At 40.3% G+C, this 22810-nt stretch overlaps 2 protein-coding genes across 3 annotated transcripts in view; one reads left to right on the plus strand and one right to left on the minus strand.

Annotated features, from left to right (window-relative positions):
• Positions 1 to 841: 841 nt before the first annotated feature.
• si:ch211-223a10.1 (putative ZDHHC-type palmitoyltransferase 6) lies at positions 842 to 7488 on the minus strand. The gene is made up of 10 exons (XM_042502407.1): positions 7205 to 7488; positions 6460 to 6595; positions 6235 to 6345; positions 6018 to 6150; positions 4862 to 5040; positions 4613 to 4686; positions 4294 to 4456; positions 4106 to 4188; positions 3179 to 3369; positions 842 to 2275 (listed from the first exon to the last, which is right to left on the minus strand). The coding sequence occupies exons 1-10, from the start codon at positions 7323 to 7325 to the stop codon at positions 1787 to 1789; spliced, it is 1680 nt and encodes a 559-aa protein (XP_042358341.1). The 5' UTR covers positions 7326 to 7488; the 3' UTR covers positions 842 to 1786.
• A 2576-nt stretch (positions 7489 to 10064) lies between these two features.
• The window catches only part of wdfy4 (WDFY family member 4), a 56260-nt gene continuing 43514 nt past the window's right edge, over positions 10065 to 22810 (plus strand). For both annotated transcript variants that reach the window (XM_042501735.1, XM_042501736.1), the window contains exons 1-7: positions 10065 to 10282; positions 16584 to 16841; positions 18571 to 18682; positions 19375 to 19502; positions 19931 to 20059; positions 20214 to 20403; positions 21703 to 21892. In XM_042501735.1, coding sequence (XP_042357669.1) covers positions 10262 to 10282; positions 16584 to 16841; positions 18571 to 18682; positions 19375 to 19502; positions 19931 to 20059; positions 20214 to 20403; positions 21703 to 21892 — 1028 coding nt within the window. In that variant the 5' untranslated portion in view covers positions 10065 to 10261. The remainder of the gene's footprint in view (positions 10283 to 16583; positions 16842 to 18570; positions 18683 to 19374; positions 19503 to 19930; positions 20060 to 20213; positions 20404 to 21702; positions 21893 to 22810) is intronic.

The raw sequence follows: 22810 nt of genomic DNA on the forward strand, positions 1-22810 counted from the left end.
TAATGTGTTTGTGTCCATTTCCTGTTTTATTTTGAAATATGTCGTCATTGTGTTTAGTGCTGCTTTTACTTCCTGAGCTTTCCCGCCTTTTTTGATAGCCTCATGTGTTTTATCTGTGTCTTGTTTCACCCACATGTGTGTAGTTATCAGCTCTTGTATATTTAAATTCCAGTGTTTTCCTCCATTCAGTTGTCAGATTGTCATTGTCCCCATAGTATGTCCTTGCTCTCCAGTTACCTCGTGTTTGCTTACCTGGTTTTTGACTCTGCTTGGATTTCTGGACTTTGTTTCTTGGGTGATTTCACTATATGGATTTTTCTACCTTTGCTGACAGCATGTGTATGACCCCTGATTATGTAAGTAAAGATTTAGGTTTGATAAAGTGTTCTTGATGTATGGTGCCTTTCTCTGCATCTGACTCCCAGTTTTGCACTAAATTGTTACAATTCTAAGGTAATGAAAATGATAATGATGATGATTCTTATTTTCAGGTGATCTAGACCTATTAAAACAGTTATGAATATTATATTCAATCTTTGCCAATAGATGCCCCTGAGTCCTAAATACTGTAAAATGATCCATTCTGCATTAGGAGAAATAATACTTTGGGTGCATTTTGCTGGTAAAACTTTTGTTCTTTCACTTTGAATTTAGGACTTAAACTTATAATGGAACATTTTTGGACCATGGTATTTCTACTTTTACTTTAGAAAGTAAAGTATGTGCACAGTGAGATGAAAAAACAATCTCTCTTCAGTTTTTTAAAAAATGACGTATTTTATTAAGCATATTTCCTACAGCAGTAAAATGTTACAGCACATATGAGGTATCATCATGAAAACCAAAAGAAAACCTGTAACCACAGATAAAATACATCAACATATATTTGGATATTGACAAGTGCCAGCCAGTCAAACACAATAACACTGACCTAGGGATGGAGAAATACAATAAAAGCACTCATGTGCTCCTCTTAACCACTCCATATGCATGACAGGCACTACTGTAGACACTAAATAATATCACGTGACACAGCCACTCACATAGTCCAGACACACCAGCCTCTGAGGGGTGTGGGGAACATCATCTATAATCTAGAAATATGGTCCTGAGGGACACAAAGGAAATGAGTCTGTTTAATTGAAGGCATGAAAAGAGCACGTCTCATTAGTGTGAGCAGAGGAAGTAGCCCGAATGACTGGGAGCAGGTCGGAGAGGTAATGACATTATGTTAGGAACAAAGTCTGCTATTAACCATTATCACAGGAATCATTTATGTTTTACACAAATATTCACAACTTTGAATGATGCTTTGCACTATTACACACTTTTATTCAAAACAACAATAACAATGGAGTTAAAAAAATAATGCTGATGTGGAATATAAAAGCAGGTGTAAATATGAGCTTTCATTCAGAGGCATTCCCTGCTAAAACACAGTTTTGGAAATTTCCTGTACTTCGCACACACAACAATGTTAACCAACACGTTAATTTTAATACTGTTGTCTTAAAAGTAGTCAGTGAGGTCTCTAAAAACTAGGAGAACATCTAAACTCTAAGTGGTAGTTATCCTGCTAGCCACTTCATGATGAATCTACTCTAAAGCCTACTGCATATTAAAATAGAATATTGAGATAAAACCAAATTTTACATTCAAGTACAACATGTTAAATGGCATTAGAGAGTTACTGAATCTAAAAGGGACAATATCACAAGGTTGAGTGCACACCAAAGACTCCGTAAACTGAGCGATGTAACAACAGCTGGCTACAAGACAAACAGTTTTAAATATCTATGGCAGTTTTGTCTTCTCTTGATGGTCCGCTGCCCACCCGCCTCCGACCCTCCAGCAGAAACGACAGCACTACAACCCAGCGCTGCCCAAGTGACCTCTGTCGTGCTGAGCTTTCACACTGTCTGAAGTAGGTGGTCGTTCCCGTGGCAACAGCATCAAATTGCTCGGTCAATAGCCACACCTCCCAAAGCAGCGTCAGCACATTCATAACCATCATGACCATGACCCAGAACTCCTCCCCCAACAATGTGAGCCATGATGACAAGCTGTGACTGCCCGCAGACATCTTGTCATACAGGTAACTTGTTGCCGTAGCAACGAAGAAAAGGTGAGCAATCACCATGGAGAGGATGAAGAAGAGGAAGAGGCGGTGGTTACCCCGGCCGACGCACCGGTTCAGGAAAAGGCAGTGGTGATCATAGTCTTTAACACACACGTCACACAGCTTGCAGTGTTTAGTGAAGTCGGGCTGAAACAACTGTGAGGAAGCAAAGATAGGGTGGGATGAAAATAAACTGACAGAAACTTAATCACAATAAATCATGAATCGTGGATTCATTGTGAACATCTGAGATTTTGAAGGGAAGAACCAGTGAAGGTAAACTCCCAGAGCAGAGGGCTGTGCGTTCTTTATATTTCAGAAACTGATAACTAGATTAGGCATGGGGTGATGTGAAAATTTCATGTTGCGATTATCCTGGCCAAAATCCTTGCGATTCATGATATTATTCTGAAAATGATCAATGTAAGCTTAAAATGGCACTAAAACATACTGAATCACTTTACCGCACATTGTTATAAAGATAAAAATATTTTTATTGCAACACAGATAGGAGAGGCTCAGTGGAAACAATTTTCGGCCAATCATGTAGGTGGAAGGTTATCATGAAAGACAATGAATTAAAATGAATGCCTGCTCACTTCCTAGGTTCAAAATGGCCTGACCTTTTAACCTGACAAAGATCCAAGTAATATCAAAACGTTGTCTTCTTTAGCTTGTGTAGCATGGCTAAGGTGCGCAGGTGTTACTTTTTCTTCTACAACAGACAGATCATCATCTTTTTTAGTGAACACCCTTTTAAGTAAAAACAAATCAACCTCGAATAAACCAAGGCTTTTCCAGATTAAGATCTTTTGCGTTTTTGTGGTTGATGTGTATGCAGCCTGTTTCTGCAGAGTTTATTTTATTGTTGGCTGCCCAGCAGTCTGTTTCGGTGGTGCTGGACACAATATTCATGGTTATACCGATAAGGGACACTGACCACAACTTATTGATAGTGTTTTTTATTGTGATTTGCAATAAAATCATATACACTAAGTAGATATTGGGGTATGCAAAACACCATGGCTCTCTGAAGCAGGTCCAGTGTGAATGCCTTACCTCACAGTATGGACAGAATCTGTGAGGACTCTGGTTGTTCTCCACCAGGTCAGCGATACAGGAGAACCGAGGATCTGCATCTGCTCTGTCCAGTGTCCCAGGGTCCTGAGTCAGAACCTTACAGAACAAACCGAGGACGAGGGAGAAGTGCACCATGGACACCTGGACCAGAGCACTGGTTGGCCACACACATTCAAAAAGTTAAGGATGAACCCTTTTCATTTAAATATACTAAATCTTCAATTACATTTGCCTGTGAATTTACTGTGTATATTTTGGTGTGCAAGAAAAGCAGAACAGCACTGGCCAGTTGACAATTTTCACAAGAAAGCTTGAGGCATGTCCAAAATACTAATGTACTCTTTAGAGTGCATTAATATTCTTACAAAATGTCACTGCATTATGCCCTTTTCAGTTTGATATTCATGGAGTACAAGTGAAAAACGTTATACGATGGTGACACTGGAGGAAAGTCAGAGAGTTTTGACCTCTGGAGACTATTCACAGGTCATTTTGTTCAAATCGAACTATTAATTTTAGAATACCTTGGCATAGACCACCATAACATTTAAATCAGCCTGCCCCCTGCATCATTATTATGGAGGAGGCAGACCTAGAAGACCTAGAATTGATGCACGTTGGTCTGTCAGATTGCCTGTGCTCAAAGAATAAATACATGAGATTATTTCATCTGAAGACAGAGTGCCATGTTTTTTTCCCCATTTTAGTCTGCATTCATTTTAAACTTCCTGGATCTTGATTTTTGCACTTTAATCTGCCTCACCAAAGAGCACCTGTCAAACCAACAATTCCTTCTTCCATTTTAACCCAATGAGATCCTTATATCAAAGTGCTGGCAGGGCAAAAAATACCAGATGATAAAAAAAATGCATGAGACTAAACATGTGCTACATTTGTTAAGGATATTAGGCATTATTTTTCCATAGAAGCAGAGCACAGAATGAAACATGCCAGCTATGAGGGTTCCCAAGTAGACCGGGTTGGGTAACCTGGAGAGAAGACAGATGCTATTTCAACAAAGATGTAAAACAAAAAGTGAAATATGGCGATTTACAGATTAACATTTCACATGTAAAACAGTGTTTTTGTCAAACCTTTGATATGTGGTCATGCGGTGGTACTGTGTGAAGATGCTTCTGGCCAGCCAGGGGAAGAGCAGACCGCAGGTTATTCCCCCGTAGCCTCCCAACATGGCTGCTATGATCAGGATGGCGGCTCCGCTCAGGGTCGGAAAAAACAGTGTCCAGTAATATAAAACTGGTGAGAAAAGACACATGATACACACGCATAAAGGCGTATGAAAACTCAGTGCTTGTATCAGTGCTGTTATTATCATCACCATTGTCATTATCATGATCGTCATCCTTGTTTTCATCACTAAATAAATGATCAAAACTACAGAGCGATATTCACCATGAGACTCTCGGGGCTTGTGGTGTATTGGCTCATTAATGTACCGACTCAGTAACTTGGTGAGTTGCTGATGTCTAGAAAAAAACACACAGTAAAGCAATGTTTTAATCAGCATCAGGATCCCAAGAGGCAAAAGTAATCATGAAAGGCAAATGTGCTGGATATCTAAAGGTACTGAGGGCTGTTACTATGTCGTGCTCTGCTGGTCAGTGTTTTTCCAGAGATTTCTAGAGATTTCAGCAGATTCACCTAAATGTTTTTCCCTGTTTGCTGAGGTCCAGTGGTGTGAGGCCACTGTGGTTCTTCTGATAGAGCATCCCGCACCCTGTTCTCTGCAGCAGCGTCCAGCATACCTCCACTCCGCCCCTCTCTGCTGCGACGTGAAGCGCTGTCGCTCCCTGCTGGTCGACTGCATCCACAGCACATCTCTGAAACACAAAAAAAACAAAATCTTTTAGCAGCTGTGCACCTCAACCCTGTCACATCCGCACATAAGTGGATTATGAGACAATGGGCCCCTGAGCAAAGAAATGCACAGGGCCATTTCACTTCTCCTGCACAGGAGCTGTTGTCTGTTTTTGTAGGTGTCGTTTGAGTCTCTTTGTAGGACTAACCGTTATGCATCTTTTTTAGGTTCTGTATCTCTGTGTGGTCATTTTGTATCTCTTTGTAGTTGTTTTGTGACTGTTTGATGCAATTTTGTGTCACCTCACAATTGAATTGTTTGTGTCCCTTTTTGGTTAATTTGTTTCTCCTTGTGTTTTTGTGGCTCTTTGTAGTTGAGGTGATTTTTGTGTCTCAGATAATTTTGTGTTTTTTGGCCATTTGTATCTCTCTGTAGATGTTTTGTGTCTCTTTGGGGTCTTTTTTTGCATCTCCTTGTGGTTGTTTTATATTTCTTTGGGGCAATTCTGTGTCTCCTTGAAGGAATTATGCATATTTTGGGTCATTTTGTGTCTCTTTGTGGTCATTTTTAATCTATCTTAGTTGGTACGTGTTAATTTGACATTTTACACGAGAAGGGCAAGGGGCCCCTGACACTTTTGGCCCCTGGATCTATGCTCGGTAGACCCATTCAGTAATCCATCCATTCATCTGCATGGAGCTCAGTTTCGTAAGAGCATGCTAAGATTTAACTGACCTTTGTACATTCCCAAGTATGGACGTAATTTTTGTGATCATAAATGTTGTGCTGAGTTTATTTGCTGAAACTGGCTGCCTACACTTTCATATGAGTGATTTATGAGAGTGACACTTAACCAAATGTTGTGGGAGACGAAGCAATTAGTCAAAAGTGACTATGAGCAGCTAAAAGTTGTGTGAAGCTGCAGTACTTTGTTGCATAAAATTTCATTGTACTGTTGGTGAACTTTGGAGCATGTGTGTGAGGTCACACACGTCATACCTGGTCTCGGAGCAAATAGCGGACCACCTCTGTGTTGCCTGTGGATGCAGCCAGGTGAAGCGGTGTCACCTGGTACATGTCTGTGTCTGAGAACCGGAACATTCCTGTTTCCCACAGATAGTGCACTGCAACACTGGGAACGATAACTAACAGTTAGTGCATGCATTATATATTTGTGTGTGACAGCTATTTGAGAGGTGTTGTTTCCTCCACTCACATGCTGCCCCCAGTGACTGCATGATGCAGCGATGTTTTTTGCTGCAGGTCTATGAGGCGTAAATCAGCTCCATACTGCATCATTTGGTGGATGATATAGATGTTCCCCTGCCTGATGGGAGCCAGAAGCACAAACTGTTATTACACAGGATCAAACTGCATAATACATCTGCTAGAGAATCCAGGCATGTTTGTTTGACACTGGAGACCTAAATATACAATTCACCTGCAGGCAAAATGAAAGGCTGTCTGTCCTGAATCACATGTCAGGTTAGGGTCGGCTCCATTAGTGAGGAAAAGGTCAACCAGGCCACGGTTACCATGGAGGGCAGCGTAGTGCAGTGGGGTGAAACCGCCCCAGCCTGGATGAAGACAAACACATGCACGTAACAGTCAGATCTGCAGTCTCTGTTACTGACAATACAAGTCTGACGTAAATGCACGCGCTGTCAGCCTGTTGATCACTGAAACCCTCTGGAGTCGAGGTTAGGGTTCCCTTTGGCACAATGTAACTTTGTGCTGTGTTGTCACAGGATCTGTCCATATTGATCTGTGCCAAACCATCTGACAGAGGAGCTGCAGCAGGGTTAGGTTTCCCCTTGGCGTTCTGACAAAATCACATCAGGAGACACTAGCACGATAAAGTTAAAAGTGGTTCTTTGATGGTAACATAATGTAAAATTGCACTTACTTAATGCTACATTTGCACACTCTAACTTACAGCGATTTTAAAAGACAAAGTGTTAATTACCGGTATATTACATACTTTATGTAACAGGTTTGTTCACTTGGAAAACAATGTTCATCAGCAGTTTTCTGGCTTTAACTGAGCAAAACAGGAAATACCATCACTGACAGTTAAAGGCTGAAAAGCATACGGTGACAGGGACACAGTATGAAGCCTGTAGTTTCACAAATATGATAAAAATAAAAGACCAGATCATTTTTTATTACATCTTATTCCACCTTACCTTTTTGCTTGAGAACTGATCGGTCATTTTGCACGAACTGTATACACTGTTCAATATTTCCCCTCTGTATACAGTCAAATATGTCTCCACCGCTGACGGAGCACACGGGCATCGGATGCATGTTGATGCGTGCACAGACAGGCAGCCTGCTGTCACTCCCGCCGGTAGAAACTGCAGCGGGGACAAAAATCAGCTCCTCGGACGAAGCACTACAACATCATGATGTAAAGTGAGACGGAAGATCATCTTTCGCTGCAAAGTAACGGGGATCTTTCATTGTGCTAAACTGATTGAGGCAGACCACGCCCTGAACACCCGGTTGGCTGCAGCGGGTCACATGACCGGTGATGTCACCGCGTCAACAAAATACGTGGTTTTTAAAAATACGGTAACACCTGCGAAGCAATGTTTGGAGACTCCGCGCGTTTGGGAAACTGGCTGGAAATTGGATTAGTTTTTGGCTCGCGCGGGGTAAGCTTCACTGCATGTATTGCACGTGCTGTCATCCTAGAAAAGTTAGTTAACAGCAGAAGACAAACAGTGACATGGACTCGCAACACTGAGCAGGCCTGCACCCTGAAAAGGTAACCAAATGGCATGAAAATGGATGTTACGGCGGCGTGGCTGTGACTTCAGGTGAGGCGATTCCTGGGACTGGTGGTGGTATCTACGAGTGAAACAGCAGATGTTGGTAACTTTTCTTTACTTCTTGTATTTTAAGTCTGTCGTCTCCTTTATTTGACGCCTTTTTTTCCAGGTGAAGGCGCAATTCAACACACGGGGTGGGTGCATTCAATATAACCCTTTGAAACATGAGCAGTTTGGCTTGTCTTATTTCAGAACATGGGAAGAAGGAAATGGCAATTTGGGAAGAAATGACCCAAAATTAGTAAAAAAAAATACAAGAAAAATGCCTGAAAATAGCAAATAAATACATTAATAAAGAATTAATAAGAAAATGAAAGCCCCAAAGAAAAGAGAAACAAGGAAATGCCCGAAAATAGTGCTTAAAAAGCAATTTAATCATAATAATTATAATACAATTTTCCCAGCTTTCTTTCTTAAAAAATAAAAAATATATATAAAGCATATATATATATATATATATATATATATATGTGTGTGTGTGTGTGTGTGTGTGTGTGTGTGTATATACATAAAATATGCAGGACATTTCTTGCCAAGTTGCTCATTGTCTTTCCCCCATTTTTTCAAATGAAATCAAACCAATTTGCACAGTGTCCAAAGGTTTAAGAAAGGCCTCACAACACAAGACAATGATGTCAATCCGGGTTTCAAAGGGTTAAGTGCCCAAGTAAGCCACACAGAAAAAACACTGATAACGACTAGCATGGCTGCATCGATAATGTCAATGGTTACACCTGCATTGCTCCTTCTAAAGTGTTTCATAAAAGTCGTCTTTAATGTTTTAAAGTTATTTATTTATGGAGCAGTTGTGCATCTTGAAATATCTGGCAGTTGTCATATTTTTTATATCACTAAAACCCACAAGATGGCGCTGTTTATCTAAACTATGTTAACGCTGCTTTGGTTTTTTAACGTCACTAATACAAACCAGTGGTTGTATTCTGTGATACAAACAGTAGTTTCCTAATCAATTTGCAATTTGTGTTTATAAAGAACTGAGTCAAGTCAAAGTTCATTGAAGTTCATCACAAATCACAAAGCATGCTACAAAGGGCTGTAGAAATAGTCATTTTAATTCAATTTCAATTTGTTCCAAAAAGTCCAAAATCACAATATGAGGGGACTGTCCCTTATTTGTGTGAGGGGAGGGGGTGTTTCAAATGGGGGAGGCACCTCAGATAACTTTTAAGCACTGGGTAGGGAATTATTCTTTTTGATTTTGCTTTGGGGAGGGCAGTCTAACTTAAAATGTTTTGTATTTATTTTAAATATCCTCAGAACCCCAAAACTCACAAGTGGATTTGAAAGCCACATTTTCCTTAAAAATCTAAGAAATCATGTAATTTATTACTGTCATAAACTATAAAATATGGGGTACTTTATACTTGTACATATCTGTCGGCAAAATGTAGATTAATTTGACTCACTCTACCATACCATATGTAACCATATTCCCACCTAAAATCTGCACAGGACCACATGTAACCTTTTTAACATTTATTTACATGCAATGTTTTAATAAATTATTATTTGTCTAAAAATCAGTCCTTCATTTGGGTACAAATTAAGTTAAAATGGTTCGATGTAGCTCCAGGGAGCGTCATTATATTGTCAAAAAAAAAGTTGCACCCCAGCCACCCCACTACTCTGAGAAATAAAGTATAATCCCTTACACTCTGCAAGCATTCAAACCACACTCACCCCCTCTTTATCACTGAAGGCCCAATAACTGAACCAAATGTAAATAAGCAAAGCCCCAAAAACCAAATTATCCACCTAACCAGATTGCTTTTTTATTACAAGATTTAAGGCAAACCAAAAATGTCTTTTGATGCTTTCTTATTCTGTTAAAGGTGTGTTTGCCTTTTAATCACAGTGATCTCGGCCTGTCTTTCTTGTTTTTATATGCCTGCAAGCACAAACAGTTTGTTTTTAACTATTTCCTTAACAAGTTTAGGCCTCTCTCTCCCCACATAAACCTGTTGTTACATGCTGTGTTTGCTGCCTCTTCGGTTAATCATGGGATCGTGTCACTGTGATTCATACCATTCCAGTTCTGCATGACATGTCTATAAAAAGCAAAGGGACTCTTCTTTGAGCCGTGGTGGGAGGGCCTCATCCAACCAGCCTAACAACAGTTTCTCACTTCTGCTTGTTTGAGGAAGTAAGAAGGCACATGACCTGGGCCAGCTGATTTTTTCTGCTCGTTCAAAGTTCAGTCTGCTTGCTGCAGATTAGTGAGGGGTGGGTAGTTTTACAGAGAGGGTCAGCACAGTTGGCGCTAGTCATATTTTAGCAGGTCTCTGCTTGTCACTCCTCCTGACATGTGGAATGGAGACAGAGCATTTATTCACAGTTGGAATAACACAACACAGATGACAGCTTCCTCTTAGAGCTGGAAAATCCCAGATGGCTCTCACACAAGTGCAGGTAAGAGGACTTAACTGTGTGTGGCATGAATAGTTATCCTATTGAAATGCACATTGAAGGCGGTAGACGTTTTACTGTACGCATGATCGAGTATTTCGCTGTAACATTATTGTAAGTTACTGTCAATAGAAATATATGTTGCTTTTCCATTTCACAAGTTAGGAATGACTTTGGTTGCTTTTGCACCCTTTTGCCATCTATCTCTCACACACTCTGCACACAGAAAGCGCTCACATGAGAAAACATCAAAGAATTAATGAATTTCTGTGGAATGTGAGCTGCTTTTCTCTTTGCTCACCATCAACTGATTCTACCAGCTCATTTTTCACCACGAGTGTATGACTCTTAACAAAAAGTGCCCAAAATAATATCACTGTAGTGAGAAAACAATGCTCTAGTCAAAGCCTCAGTCATACACATGTCTGTAGCGCTCATTATTAGCTTCCTGTGTGAAGGAATTCAAACTTTAGGTATTTTATTTAACGTGATTGCAAACGTTAGCAGCAACAACGAATGGGTGGCTGTGGAGGTAGTGTGTCAGGAGGTAGAGTGGGTCATCCTCCAAATGGAAGGTCAGAGGCTCAATCCCCTGCCTCCAGTCTGCATGTCCAAATATACTTAGGCAAGATACTGAAACCCAAATGATGCCATCAGTGTATGACTGTGCAGCAGTACAGTATTCTCAGTCACCACAGTATGAATGTATCTGACAGTCTCACAAGTGGTGTGATATAGGGATTAACAGATTATTGGCCTGGCTGATTATTGGGTCCAATATTTGGCATTTTGCTAATTGTGCGTATCTGCGTTTTATCTGAATGATCACCATTAAATGAATTAATTAAAAAGTGCAAAAAAGTGTCAGCATGGGAGGAAGTTTTACTTGTGCGAATCCAAGCTGCTGATCCTGGGTTTGGTATCTGTATTTTCTAAATCTGGGGTTTTAATAAATATTATAGACCCAAGATCTACAAGATCTCTCTCTACGAGAGAGAAGGATGATCTCCAGCCCAAACAAAATCACACACACAACTACTGACTTAGGACCAGAAGAACAAAATGTATTTAGTTATAGGGTCAAGTTTGTCCAATTTAACTCCTTTTCAAATAAAAACAAATACATGTTTGTTCAAGACAAATCTTAAATTTAGTTAACAGAAAATAAAATAAAGTACAAATAAGTGTAACCCAAATAGTAAATTGAAAATAAATAGTTGACTTTTGTTTTTCACAAATTAAATATATCCTCTATTCCCTTATTTGTAGTTCTTTTGAACACACACTTAAGTTCACTTAAGGTTATCAGCCTTATTTTGAGGTCCTTTTCTTGATTGTTCCTTTAATATTTTATTCCACCTCTGAGTTTCCTTATGGATCAGTTATAATCAGTTTTTTTGTCTGTCTTGGGCCCAAGAACAAAAAAATACTTGAGATCTCTGTGGGAAAAAAATGCAAAAAAACAAAAGTTGAAGTCCTTCTTGATTGGGTCCCCTTTAATCAAGGTCCTACCACCTTTCATGACAGGTTGAGGCGTGAGCAGCAATGACAGTCTGGATGGTAGGTCCAACAGCCCCATGAGGGAAATGCCCCGTCAGAGCTCCTCTCAAAGTTCTCTGTCCACAGCTGTAGTGCAGCTCTCTATCTCTTACTCTCTGACAACATGCCAGCTCCACTTACTTTATACTTCTGCAAAATTGCAACTTTTGGCCACACTCACCTGTCCGTATTGCGTCTGATTCATTAGCTCAAGGGAAAACAAAAGAAAAACTTGTAAGCACGCAGCAACCTTGACGTCTCTCCTGGCTTTTAGGGAACATTCGGAAACTTTAACATCACCAAAACCTGGCATATACTATGCGTCATTCAAGGAACACCTGTAAATGATAGTGTCTGAAAATAACCAGGGTTACACTCTCTTCCTCTGCATTAGTCTCTGCATGCATATCGGGCTTATCAAGTACAGCTTGGAAAAATCCTGTCCCTAAAGTCTGGAAGAATGAGCTCACAGCCAAAATCACGGGCTCTCTTAACTCATCGTAGGTGAGTTTGCGAGGCTGGCGTCTGTCCCTAACAGAACGTCTCAACGTCTCAACAATGGGCTCAGGCTCTAGATTCTCAGGTGCACTCTTAATATCAGCAACTACAGGCCTGTTGTGACATAATCTGTGCTTCCTCTTTTAGTTGGTGTGTTTGTTTGTTGTGTCTGATTCTGAGATGTCAACCATGATCTCTCTGGGGCTTTGCAGTGTGAGGTAAAATGTGCAGCTGCACCACTCTCTAAGCTGATCGCAGGAACCTCTGATTGGAGCTTATGGCTGGGTTTCTCTGAGGTTGATCCTCATGGTCTGACAGTAGGGATGACAGGGTTCAACATCCCTGGGGCTGGTTGAGGTTCAGTGGAGTCCCCTTCCATCTGTAAAAAAGGACCTCTGGTGATGATCTCTGGCACTTGTGTGCTGTGGTACAGTTCATCCTCATCACTGCACAACTCATCCTCCTCCAAATTTGCAGTTTCTTGTATGTCTTTTGTTGTTTTGTCCCTCTGCTTCATTTTTCTTGGTGTGTCAGCGTGGGACCTGTGCTCCTTGGTTTTTTTGTAGGTAGGAACCCTCATAGAAGAAGGAGATCTCTGTGCAACATGCAATGCAGTCCCTCTCCAGCTTCAGGTTTAACAACATAAACAAAGCTATCTCCAGTTCGTTTGATAACAACATGGATTCTCTTTTTCCATTTGTCTGCGAATTTGTGTTTCCCTCTGATGTTCATGTTTCTCACCAAGACCCGATCTCCTTCAAAGAGCTCTGCTGCCCAGACTTTCTTGTCAAGCCTAGCTTTGTTCTTCTCGCCCATCTTCTGGAACTTTTGGCAGCTAGTGATTAGCTCTCTTGCAGGCGTTGACAAAGCTTTTGACACTCTCTGTGTGCGTCTTGCGGTTTCCCATATCAGGGTGGATCCCCAGGAGTAGGTCGATTGTAAGTCTGGGATGCACTCAAACATTAGTTCGTAAGGTGAATAGCCTGTAGTGTCATTTCTCGTGCAATTATATGTGTGAACCAGGGGTTTGAAAAAGTCTCTCCAGTGGTATTTGTCTCTTTTGCTCCTGGGGGCCCAGATTATCCACGAGTGTCCGCTGAAATTGTACAACCGTGTTTCCCCGGGGATGGTACTGAGTGGTACGTACTTTTTCAGCTCCTATCAGTGCACAGAGTTCTCTGATGGTCATTGGCTCAACGTCTCTGCCCTGGTCACTAAGCAGGTGACTTGGGAACCCATATTGGAAAATGAAGTCTTTCCACAGGGCTTTCGCAACTTTTCTTGCTTTTTGGTCCTTGGTTTGGACCGCCACAGCAAATTTTGTAAAGTAGTCAGTGAAAACTTGTATGTTCCTTGTATCTCTGTTGTCTGGCTGAAGGGATAGATTAACCATACAAACAAGTTCAAGTAGGTAAGTAGTGGAAATGTTCTCCAAAGGGCCAGCTTTTTGAAGAACAGCTTTTCTCCTGAAACAGCGCTTGCATTTTCTGCACTTTTCCTTAATGGCACTGGCCTTTTTTGGCCAGTAGAATCGAGCATTGTCAAGGTGTAATGCATGCTTGAAACCAAGGTGGTCAACGTCATCGTGGACACCATTCAGTGCCCCTTCTCTGTACTGCTCAGGTAAGACTAACTGGTATACAGCATTTTCTTAGTCAGCCCACATCCTGTACAGTACACCATTCCTGAGCTAGAGATCTTTCCATTCCTTGAGAAGGAATCTGACATCTGGAAGCACAAGGTTTGTCTCTGTAACTGGGCTTTGCAGCCCCTTCCAACAGGATAATGATGTCTGAGATATATCTCTCTGAGCCTTGCACCAGTCAGAGTTTGTCATGGATAGTAACGTGTTTCCACCAAAAACATCTCACTCTCTTTTTGAGTCTGGGCTAGCTTTTTGCCTTGTTTTTCAGCTATCTTATTTTCAAGCTTAGAGATTTCATCTGGTTTTGTCTTTGGCATTTGGAAAGGCTTACTTTCATTAATCATGTTCTGTGACTTTTGGCTCAACTTTTCCACTTGTTTAGTCAACTCATTTGCCATCTTTTCAAGCTTTGATGCAGTGTCTTGCTTTGCACTGGGTGATGGGACAGGCTCACAATCATGGGAGGGTATTTCAAAAAAGCAATGGGCATGTGCAGTAGCTTTCATAGTGCCTTGATGTTTTTTCATCCTGTCTAGTTTCACTGAATGCCAATCTTTCTCAGACCTCAAAATGTGGAGTAGATCAGGAAATTATGGTGGGTTGCTTTTCTTGAGCTCCAACTGCAGGCATATGATGATGCTTTGATCCTATCAGCCCCTACAGAACAGTCTGAGTAGCTGGTCGTTGGAATTTTCGGCTGAAGCTCCCCCTCTAGAAACGGCCCATGTGAGGAGACTGTGTAGCCTGTTCAAGTATGCTGAGGGTTTCTCGCCATTGTTTTGGTTGGAGCTGAGAAATGCTGCAAATAATTCCTCTACAATGTCAAAAGCAGACTCAAGCTGAGTGATTTAAGTGTTTGGTGGTGAGGAGATTCCGAGGAGTTTCACTACATCAGCAGCTGGACTCTAAGCTTTCAAGGATTTTTCTCACGTTGTGAACATCATTCAAGGAAGTATCACCAAAAAGAAGGTCAACTTTGGTGCGCCAGATTTCATAATCTTAACTCACCTTTGGGCCGTGGCATCTGACCAAAGAAGGTGTCCAACCTCATTTGTGTGGATGATATAGTGGTTGACTTATTCTGGATGAATGATTGCTTCGCTTCTTGATTTGGTCTCCTTTAATCAAGGTCCTACCACCTTTCACGACAAAACGAGGTGTCCACAAGCAGCGATGACAGTCTAGATGGTAGATCATACAGCCCCATGATGTCGCTGATCATAGATCGAATTGTGCCTAAAAAAAAAACAACAGTAAGGATTATTAGGAGGGAAACGCCCATCGGAGTTCCTTCTGAAGTTCTGTGTCCACGACTGCACTGTGGTTTGCAGCTCTCTATCTCTTTCTCTCTGACGACAAGCCACCTCCACTTTTTTTATACTTCTGCAAAATTGCAATTTTCAGCCACGCTAACCTGTCCGTGTTGCATCTGATTCATTAGCTCAAGGGAAAACTAAAGACAAACTTGTCTGCGCGCAAGAGCCTTGCAGTCCCTCCTGTGAGGCGTTCAGGGAACATCCTTTAACTGTAACATCACTAAAACCTGGGATATACTATGAGACATTCAAGGAACTCCTGTAAATTATAGTGTCTGCAAATCACCAGGGTTACAACTTCATAAAAAAATTTGATGGGAACTTGATCTATATTGATTTTTTGATTAAACTGCTAAAGGAATTAAGAAAAGTTCTGTGTTGGAGTTTGTTATATTCCAAATTCTAAATACTGACAGAAAGATTGTGTATTTGTTCCAAATATCAGTTATCGGTCTCATTAAGTACTTATAATTGGTATCGGCCCTGGAAAACCAATATCGGTTGACCCCTAGTGTGAGAGCACTTTGTGTGGTAGAATAACTAGAAAAGCACTGTACAAGTGCAAGTCTGTTACCAAGTACACACTGGAATGTAAGAACAAAATGTCTTTATTTGCCCTCTTTTACCTATTTGCACCTTAGATTGTGAAATAAATTTTACTTGTAAGTAACAGGACTGGTTATGTACTTTCCAAGTGCTGCACAATTACTGTTGACCCAATATTTGCTGTAGGCCAGCTGTTGCCCTTCTGTGTGGAGTTTTCATGTTCTCCCACAGTCCACATGTAGGTTAGGTTAATTTGTGACTCTAAATTGCCCGTAGGTGTGAATCTGAGTGTGAATTGTTGTCTGTTTCTATGTGTCAGCCCTGTGATTGTACTCTGCCTCTTGCCCAATGTCAGCTAGGACAGGCTTCAGTACCCCCCCGCAACCCTGTACCAGGTTAAGTGGCTACAATGAATGAATGAATAAATTTGAAGCTTTAATTATGTGCTTCCAATTGCTGAAAATTGGGCATGAATTACACCATTCGGATCCCTCACAGAGGTTTTATAACCAGTTAATAAAATGGCACATGACTGCCTGTGGTCTGCTCTTTTATCTGATGATTTCTCAATGCAGACAGTGTGCTTTGTGGGCGAGAGGAGGAGTCATGACAGTTTGTTTGGGACAAATTTAATTGAGGAAGTGAGGCAATCTAAGGAAATGTGATTAAACAATATTTTGGATATAAACTTAGCGTGTCTAAAAATAGGTGGAACAGTGTGAGGATGTCTCACTGTTGGCTCTCGTTTTTTGCCCTCCAGGACCAGCTTGCTAAAGGGGAAAGGATCAATAAGGAAACCGGAGAGCTGAGTGCTTCAGGGGAGTTATCTGTCTCTGTGAAGTTGAAGGTGGAGAAAGTGGAGGGCTCCTGTAGGAACCCCCAACTCCCACATGTGCTCAGAGAACAACTACAGGAGCTGGGAGTTCATACATACTCGAGCCCTGAACACAGAACTGATCATGTTCCTTCAGAGCAGAGAGAGGAGCATCTAGTCAAAGTCCTGCCTCTCTTCATACAGGTATGTTCTACTGGGACAAGAATATATGCCTATAGTATTTATCTTTTGTTGTTCGTCCATTCATCATTTCCAGAGTTATATATCCCTGCTCATTTGCTAGCGAAAATCTGATGAGGCATCGTGTTTTCAATGGCTCTAGGGCTGGTGCTCTAACCTTGGGTTGTACTTGCACACAAAGAGTGTAGAAATGCAGCACCCCTCACTCTCCTCTCTCACAGTCTCTATCAAACTCATAACAATCTTCAATCAAGTAGTAAAACTATGCAATGCTGATCAAGCAAAAACCAAAATTTAGTTACTGTTTTGCCTATCTCTTGCCTAAAATGTCTTAAGAAACAAATTTTAGAGCATTGTTTAACTGTAATATGAGTGTTCATGAACAGAAAGCAGGTGCTGTCCTACTTCCTATATTGTGAAAAATAGAGGCTAAAAACACGAGATTAAATGTTAAAAATACGAGATATAAACCAAGCTTCTGTTACTGCACTTCCTATTTCTTGCCTAAAATGTTTTCAGAAACATATTTAGCTTACTGATGATAAGAAGAAAGTGTTACCAGTCTGCTGCTATATTGTTTTTGAAACCAACTGGTCACGACCAGCAGAAGCATTTATTGATCCGTTACGACGCAGTGCATTCTGGTAGTTGTAGGCTTTCTAACAAAGACTCAACGCAAATGCTGCAACCCCTTTTCTCTTTTTTCTCCAGTCATGTAGCACTAATTTCAAGTTTTTTAGTCTTTCTACTGCATAGACAGCATAGATTTGCAGAAAGGCCATCCCATCAGCAGGAAAATACTTTTTTAAAGGATAATGGCAGGATAATTTAAAGTGAAGCCACAGTTTAAATTAATACTCAACCTTTAAATGGATAACATAGGTTGCTGTGGTTTCTAAACTGCTCTTGACCAACTGAGTGAATCACCATGAGAGACAGTCAGATGTTTGGCCCTCAGCTGCATCATTGGCCCTTGAACAAACGTGTATGTGGCTTCACAGTAAAACTATACAGTTTACTGAACTGTCACATGGAATACAAAAGCCCCTTCAGTTCCCCCCTTGATTTATCGGTAGAAAATACTCTCCGTGCCTGAACTGCATTACAGCTATGAAGAAACCACTTTTTTGTCTCGTGCACACAAATTCCTTCACTGATCTGTGTATAACACCATTGATCGGGCTCACAGCTGCAGACGTAATCATTCTTTGGTTTGTGTGTGGTTCTGTGTGTGTGTGTGTGTGTGTGTGTGTGTGTGTGTATATGTATAAGCCTCATGACCAGAGATTTGAGCAGAACGTAGGGCCTCACTTAAGAACAGCAAACTCAGTGAAATGCAATATCCTCTCATGGAACTGGAAAGAGCATACGATATGCACTGGCTTCTATTATTTAAAGTGGAGTGCATTACCCAAAGCAGTAAATATTCAACTAAAATATGGTTACTTTGTTTCACTGCATCTCATAATCCAACATGTGTTGTAGAGCAAGTATGTAGTACAATAGTGCATATAGTTCATGGCAACAAATAAGCACATCATTTTGTACAAAAAAGAAAAGATTTGAAACCTTTTTAAAGTTAATATTATTGACACATGTTGACACCATTTTCAGTCAAAAATGGCACTTGTATTACACCATTATATGTTTAATTTTGTCATTATATCACTACAAGCTTTAGTTTTTTTTTTGTGTTTTGGTTTTGCTGATGGACTCTCCTTTCTGATCCCAGGTCTGTGAGGATGGAGGCAGACTTGAAGGTTTGGACATGAAGGGGCTTGCAGCTCTCACAGCTGATACTGTCATCCATAATATCCACAAAAAACTGACAGAAAAGCCTGCAGGTACTGACTAACTGCTCGTATCATTGCAAAAACAAGACAGTTTTTTCTCCAGGTAGAGGGACTTTCGACATCCTTTACCCAGTTCTGCATTTTCATTGTGCCGTTGCTCTTTCCCACTACTTCTTTAAAATGTCACCCATGTCATGTTTTTGGAAATGGAATAACAAAGCACACGCCATCTGTTCAAAAAATGTGGAAACACACAATATATAGTTCCTTTCTTGAGTTTTGATTGCCCTCTGTGGAGTCTGTGTTTTTGTTTTTTTCTGGAAGTAAGAAGAAGAAAACTTTATATTTTTAGGGAACTAGATGCTTCTGATTTTTGATGCAACTCTAGTATGGGTTTAAGATTAGTAAGTGAGTTTTCTCTCTTATTTTTGGGCTCAGTTAGTCTTTATAGGAGCACAAATTAAAATGATTTTTTCAGGAACACTTGCATGGCACATAAAATTGCACTTGCCAAAAAAAGGAACATAATGCAGAATAGAAATGAAACTTTCACAGACGTACCCACCCAATTTATTTTTAGAAATGCATGCTTTCTGTTAGATGACTGCAGACTTGACTGAAATGTGGATTTAGATTTTACTCATTTCTGTGTCAGTAGATGGTGAATAGTAGCAGCTGTTATATGTAAACAATGTTGCTTTGACTTGTTCTTGACCTTCAGAGATTTTTTTTTGCTCTTTCAGAGGTGGCTCGTGGTGAGGTGGTGCAGTTCTTCCAGAGGCAGGATACTAAGGAGACAAACTGTGAGGAGAAAGACAATCAAGGATGGCTGCTGCTGAAGTCTCTGCTGCTGCTGACAGCTGACAGCTCAGTGTGTGAATATTAAGTTATAAAGTGAAGTTTATTTTATAAATAAGGTTTCTAAAATTGGTTGATCAATGCTGTCACATTGACAACCTTTATACATTTGATGGGAATCCCTCATTCAAAGGAAATTAACCTAGTGAAGTCCTTGACTGCCACTGGACATTGGAAAATATAACATTATATTCACCATATTGATATTGCAAAAATCTTCACAATGCATCAAACTCCCCAAAATTCCAAAATTTTGACAACATGAGTTCTTAAAATTATAATTATGAACACATTTTGAAAATAAAAAAATACCTCAATTATATCCGTGGAATTTCTCTCTCTTTAAAATTGAATCATTAAGGGCAAAATTAATTATAAAAAAATTGTTAAAAAATTCCTTGTGTTATTAATGGGAACCTCAATGTGTGTGTGTTTCTGTAGGATATACTGTCCTGTATAAACCCAGGGCTCCCTGCTGCTTTGGTGAAATGTATGTACCTGCTAGTGTGCCTTCCAGCTAAAAAGGAGACCTTGGCAATAGAAGAAACCTTTCAAGAGCCATTAACGCAGGTCAGTTCATGCAACAGCCTCTTTTTCTAATTCTGTTTACACATTTTCTCCTCGTCATCCTGCAGGCTCTATTTGTCTGTCCTTTGTGCTGCTTCTTCTCTTTTTCATTGTATTTTGGTCTCCTTCTAAACTCTTTTCCTATGCTCTTTTCCAGGTTCTCCTTCAGCTCTGCAGACAGCCAGTCAATGTGGAGAGACTGGTGGAAACTCAAGAACTGCAGTGTCTCATCATTGGCCTCACGTCACTATGGGATCAGACCAGTGCCACATGGAGACATCAGGCATCTCGCGTCCTAAAGACGGTCTCTGCTGTAGCAACAAGCAACACTGTCCCATGCTTGCAAGGTGAGGTAACCCCAAAACACTGGGTAAAGTATCATTTCCTCTTTATCTCACGTAATCTAATTGTTCTGTTTCCTAGCTATAACAGACTATATTCCCTCCGTTTCAATGAACACACAAAGTATTAAATAGACCAGACAACAAGCTGCACAGAAAGTGAATAATCAGATTTTATCATGAAGTTTTTGTGCGTTCTTATTTGAGTAATTGGTTTACCATGCAGAAAAACATGACAACACATCCCAGCAGAGAGACGTGCTGTAAATATGTTCACATGATGCCTCCATCAGCAGAGATAATTCACTTAAATGTTCCAGTGCACACAAGTTTGCTTTGATTCGTTCTGGACACCATGAAGATATCAGTATTTCCAGCATGATTTTTTATGCCTCTGTGTCCCATTCTTGTAAATGCAAAATCTCACAGATGCCTTGAGGGAATTTCTTCAACTTTAGCTGGTTATATCTAAAAGACACGTTACATACAATGGGTCAAATGCCAACTTCACTGTTACATCATAATGTTCTCCAAAAACACTTTTCTGGGCATTATTTAACACCTTAAATCGGGAACAGAAGGGAAGATATTTGGTCAGATGTTGAATTGATGACATAAGTCTTTGGTGTCCACCATGAAACTCTGTTTATTGTATAGACCTTTTTGTGCTTTTGGGTAGAAGATGGTTGTGAAGCATCCACATTTTAGAATTTGTAGCTTTTTTGCAGCAAACTTAAAACTTTGTGTCCTGTTCCTGTGGTAGCCCACTACGAGCTTATCAGTTTTGCTGATATTGAGCTTCAGGTTTTTGAAGCTCTTATTCAGTTCTCTGTCCTCCTCTGAAAAAAAAATAGTCTGAAGACAGTTTCTTTCTGGGAAGTATTCACATGAATTACACATGTCAATATAGTGATTATTACCATTTCACCAAAAAATACACTTTATACCAATATATTAAATTCCTTCAAAGTCTCCCTATAAGTCTGGACAGACATGGATATAAACTGCAACTGCAACAGCTAATTGGTGGCATCAAAAAGTGAGGCAGTGTTCTAGTTTAGATCTTTGCTAATATAATCCTCAATCTATATCAGTTTATCAAACCTGCATGAAGAAAGGCTGAAAGTGAAGGATTTTAATGTAACATACACTGAAAAACAGTCTTAAGAGAAGTGTAATAGAAGAATCACTTGTTTGTGGGGATACATGAAACTTTGAGTGTGTGGACACTTTTGTTTTGACGTACTGTGTGTCTCTGAGCAGTTACCGCTTCACTAACCACGAACTCTGTCTGTCCTTTATTAGAAAAGAACTGTGTGCGTATCTGCATCCAGAACCTGCTGCACATCAGCGCTGATGTCTCAGGACAGCTGCTAGCTGAGGTGGCCGTAGCTGTGTTCAGCTTCATTCGAGACACTTATCCTCTCAACCAGGCCCTCTTCGTGGAGTTTGACACCAACAATGGCTACAAGGCATTTGAGAACATCCTGAAACGGTGAGATAAAAATGACATGAACAGAAGAAGAATTAAATGTCCAGTGTGTAGGATTTAGAGGAATATATTGGCAGTGTGGAAGAAAATAAATATTTCAGGTCCAATTCTGTTGCTGATTTAAAAGAGCTTTATCCCCTGTGCAAACAGACAGAAGTTCATTCTCTCTGAATGTTGACATTCAGACCAAGTTTTTATACTATTACATCAAGGCTAGCCCAGAACAATGGGTTGTGGGCTGGGCGAGTGACGACAAAAGTAAATAGAGCTCAGGAAACCAGGGAAAGGCTAACTACCAGTAAAATCTGATTAAATCTGCCCTAATCTCCTCAACACCTCAAAGACCGTCTTCCTGGATGAGAAGTTCCAGATTTACACAAAGGGATCTGTTAATCACTGTTAAACAGGTTGTTTCAGCAAAAAGCAGATTTCATACAGAAAAGCAGGAACTTAAACATTAAACAAGAATGACAATAATACACTATAAAAGCAAAATTTTTAGATGTTACATTTTCCTCTGCAGCAGAAATGTAATATGATACAATAAATATGTATTTTTAGTGTTTATTCACCTGAAAATAAGAATCATTGTGTCCTTGTTACCTGACAATGAGCTGTTTATATCTACATAGGGAGCGGGTCCTTGTCTTCGGAGATTGCAATATTGCAATATTGTTTCTCCAGAGGCCCAGAACAGACAAACCAAACACTGGCTTTAGATAGGGCAATTTACGTGTTTTCCACTTTTCAGTTTATGCATTTAGTTCCACTGAAGTTGGCAGCTTTGCTGCTACTGATTTTTTAAAAGTTAAACTGCTTTATTCAGTGTTTTACTGGTTTAAATAACAAGGTCCATTTGTTTTGGAGAAGATGGGACCTCTGTGGATAATATGGTCTCTGTGAAAATCTCCTGAATGATGA

This window comes from Plectropomus leopardus, chromosome 15, assembly GCF_008729295.1.
Source record: "Plectropomus leopardus isolate mb chromosome 15, YSFRI_Pleo_2.0, whole genome shotgun sequence".
NCBI lineage: Eukaryota > Metazoa > Chordata > Actinopteri > Perciformes > Serranidae > Plectropomus > Plectropomus leopardus.

Bases quoted from the DNA above. Each gene is read 5' to 3' on its own strand.
- si:ch211-223a10.1 (XM_042502407.1), bottom strand. From the start codon at position 7,325: ATGCATCCGATGCCCGTGTGCTCCGTCAGCGGTGGAGACATATTTGAC. The intron at 6,596-7,204 runs GTAAGGTGGAAT...GTCTTCATCCAG, and splicing joins ATCAGTTCTCAAGCAAAAAG to GCTGGGGCGGTTTCACCCCA. The intron at 4,189-4,293 runs GTTTGACAAAAA...TCTTCTCTCCAG, and splicing joins CGCATGACCACATATCAAAG to GTTACCCAACCCGGTCTACT.